This window comes from Diceros bicornis, chromosome 28 (assembly GCF_020826845.1).
Source record: "Diceros bicornis minor isolate mBicDic1 chromosome 28, mDicBic1.mat.cur, whole genome shotgun sequence".
Lineage (NCBI taxonomy): Eukaryota > Metazoa > Chordata > Mammalia > Perissodactyla > Rhinocerotidae > Diceros > Diceros bicornis.
In genome coordinates this window covers 14198303-14201484 of record NC_080767.1, presented here as the reverse complement: position 1 = coordinate 14201484, position 3182 = coordinate 14198303, and the positions used below count along the sequence as shown (strand labels likewise).

Genomic DNA, 3182 nt, shown 5'->3' with positions numbered 1-3182 from the left:
CTCGAGGCAGGCAGACATAGAAGAAGGTGTAGACGTCAGTGACCTGCCTGTTCTGATGGATTCAGACGAGGATGAGATGTTAATAGATGACCCTCTTCCTCTCTCTCCTACACCCGAGACTCCTGTACCTCCCACCACACAACCTCCCACAACTCAGCCTAACACCCCATCATCACCACCACCTCTCAGCGTCCCTGTGTGCTCGCTGTCTTCCTGATTTTGATAAGTGAAATTGCACTGTGCAGACATTATCTCTACTTTATATAGGCTGTGTATTGGTCATGTCATTCCTGCTTTTACTATATGTTAGGGTTATTTTAGGTTTTCTGTGTTATTTGGTATGATTTGGTAGGTTATTTCTTGGGTGTAGGAATGCTCAAAATTTTTTCTTATATAAATTAATGGTAATTGCTTCTTTGCTTTACGCCATTTCAAAAGGTTTCTTAGGAACATTGTACTTTTGGATAGAGGGCACACCTGTATTAAGGTTTTTTTTAAGGGTGTTTTTGTTTTGTTTTGTAGTTAAGAGCCAACAGGTTTTCCAGACCTGAAACATCTTTGTCCTTGGAGAAAACCCCATAGACCTAACTACTGCACCCTCATGCCCAGGGGTAAAACAGCCCTGCTGACTCTCAGCTTAGGAGTAAAGACACTTGTAGAGTAAGTGTAAATTAAGATCCACTTATAGAAATGAAAAGTAAAGGAATTTACCTTAGCAAATTGTTTTAAGGAATAATTTTTCTTTGTCTAAACAAAAGGAATTCGCCGAGTTACTTTCCTTGGGAGTCAGGGTGCAGGAAACACCTGAGAAGGACACACACCAGTAACACACACACAGTTCACCCATCAGTGCTGAGATTGACGGTTGTTCTCTGTTGCAGGGTGGGTTTCCCAGGAAGTCGACTCTGATGGGGAGATTTTCACTCACGATGTCTACTAGGGAGTGCTTTTAAGATCAATACCTGTGGGGTGGAGGTGAAGGAAGCAGGAGTGGGCATGGGAGAACCTGAACAGCCATGAGAAAGCTCTCAAGCTAGGATGGCCCTTTAGAGATGTCCCCATTTGAAGCAAGGATGACCAGGCCTTTATATTGACACTGACTAATCATTGGAAGTGGGCTGCCTCTGAGAAGGGAGTATGACTTGGGTGACGTAATTCTGTTGGGCCAAGGGCAAGCCAGAGAGGGACTTAGCCAATGCTGTCAGCAACCAACACTCAGCAGCTGGGGTAACAAAACTTCAGCCCTAGGTGGGGTGGGGTGGGGTTTGGGCAGCACACTTACCACAGCATCCACTACACACTCTTAACCAATACTTCTCAAAGTTTGACATGCATATGAATCACCTGAGGGATCTTGTTAAAATGCAGATTCCAATTCGGCAGGTCTGGAATGGGCCCCAAGATTCTGCCTAGCTAATAAGCTCCTAGATTATACTGACACTGCTGGTCCATGGACCACTCTGTGAGTAGCATGGCTCTAACTCAATTTGCCCCTCACCTGGCATTACTTTGCATTGAGATTCTCAAGTGAATCAGAGTGTGTGGGTCATGCGGCATATCCCACCATCACTGGGTGAAGCATTTCTGAGCCACCAGATTCCTCACAGCAGTCTTAACATCCTTGTTCCTCAGACTATAGATGATGGGGTTGAGCATGGGGGTCAGAAGTCCATAGAAGAGGGAGATGAGCTTGTCTGAAAGGTCCTGTTTGTCTGCCCCCAGAGGGTCCTTTGATTTGGGCTTCCCATACATGAATAGGATGGTTCCATAGAAGATGACCACCACAGTGAGGTGGGCAGAGCAGGTGGAAAAGGCCTTTCGCTGGCCCTCAGGCGAGGGGATCCTCAGGATGGTAGTGAGGATAAAGATGTAGGAGACAAAGATGAACAGAACTGGGACCCCCAGGAAAATCACATTGGCCACCCCCATGCTGACCACATTGATGGAGATGTCAGCACAGGCCAACTTCAGAACTGCCAGGATCTCACAGATGAAGTGGTTGATGACATTGTCCCCACAGAGGGGCAATTGTACTGCAAGAGAGATCTGCACCAAGGAGTTGGCTCCACCAGCCACCCAGGAGCTGGCAGCCATGGGCACATAGGCAGCCTTGCTCATGACCACAGGGTATCTAAGGGGGTTGCAGATGGCCACATAGCGATCAAACGCCATCATACCCAGAAGCACACACTCTGTGGCTCCCATGGCGAAGGAGAGAAACATCTGCACGGCACAGCCTGAAAAGGAGATGGTTTTTCTGGGAGTGAGGAAGCCATCCAGGACCAGAGGGACTGAGGAGGTTGTGTAGCAGATGTCCAGGAAGGAGAGGTTCCCCAGGAAGAAGTACATGGGTGTGTGTAGGCGAGAGTCAAGGATGGTCACCAGGATGAGGACCCCATTGCCCAGCAGGATCACCAGGTACATCAGCAGGATGAGCACAAAGAACGTTTTCTCTAGTTTTGGATGGGCAGAGAGGCCCAGCAAGACAAATTCTGTCACAGTAGATTGGTTTCGTGCTTCCATTTCAAGCTTTCTCTTTCATGCCTTGAAATACTGAAGGCAGAAAATGCATGTTTGTTTTTTTTGATGGCTTGCTTGGGTCAATATATGGGGATCACAGCATGATGTTCCTAAAATTGCAAACCAACTTACGCTATGGAAATCAACTATAAAACCAAGTTAGCTAAAGCCAGGCTGCGTATCAATCAAAAGGATGAAGAGCAGACACTGTAAATCTAATGAAACTTAATAAAATGAGGGACATTTCTCTCTAATTGATGATATTAATATGCTTAAAGCAAAATCGTATGTCTCCATATGCTGTGTGTCTTCAGCACTTTCCAGGGAAGCAGGGGCCTCTGAGTAACTCTGTCTCTGTCATATAATTAGGGACCTCAGGCTATCACAGCTGTGTGACCCTGACCATTGAGGTCACATGGCCCATTCCCCTGGAACTAGTTCTTCCTTGCCCAGCAGGTTTCTATTATAATTTGACTTCCCACGCGGACAGTCTTATAGGGAAAGAATGTGCTGGCTCGAAAACATCAAGTTCTCTCTTTAGCAGTTTTATTTCGTATAGAGTATGTGGTTTACACCCCCATGTTTTGTGAGTTTAGTGTGAATAAGTTCATCAGATCTGGATCCTCTCCTCTGAATAATCTGACCAAGTTGAATTTCTGGGG

The 3182-nt window shown here is 46.3% G+C and overlaps 1 protein-coding gene across 1 annotated transcript; it reads right to left on the bottom strand.

Annotated features, from left to right (window-relative positions):
• Positions 1–1566: 1566 nt before the first annotated feature.
• LOC131393181 (olfactory receptor 13C7-like) lies at positions 1567–2523 on the bottom strand. The gene has a single exon (XM_058523689.1). The coding sequence runs from the start codon at positions 2521–2523 to the stop codon at positions 1567–1569; it is 957 nt and encodes a 318-aa protein (XP_058379672.1).
• Positions 2524–3182: the final 659 nt, after the last annotated feature.

What these genes read in the sequence shown, in the direction of transcription:
- LOC131393181 (XM_058523689.1), bottom strand. Translation starts at nt 2,523, where the DNA reads ATGGAAGCACGAAACCAATCTACTGTGACAGAATTTGTCTTGCTGGGC.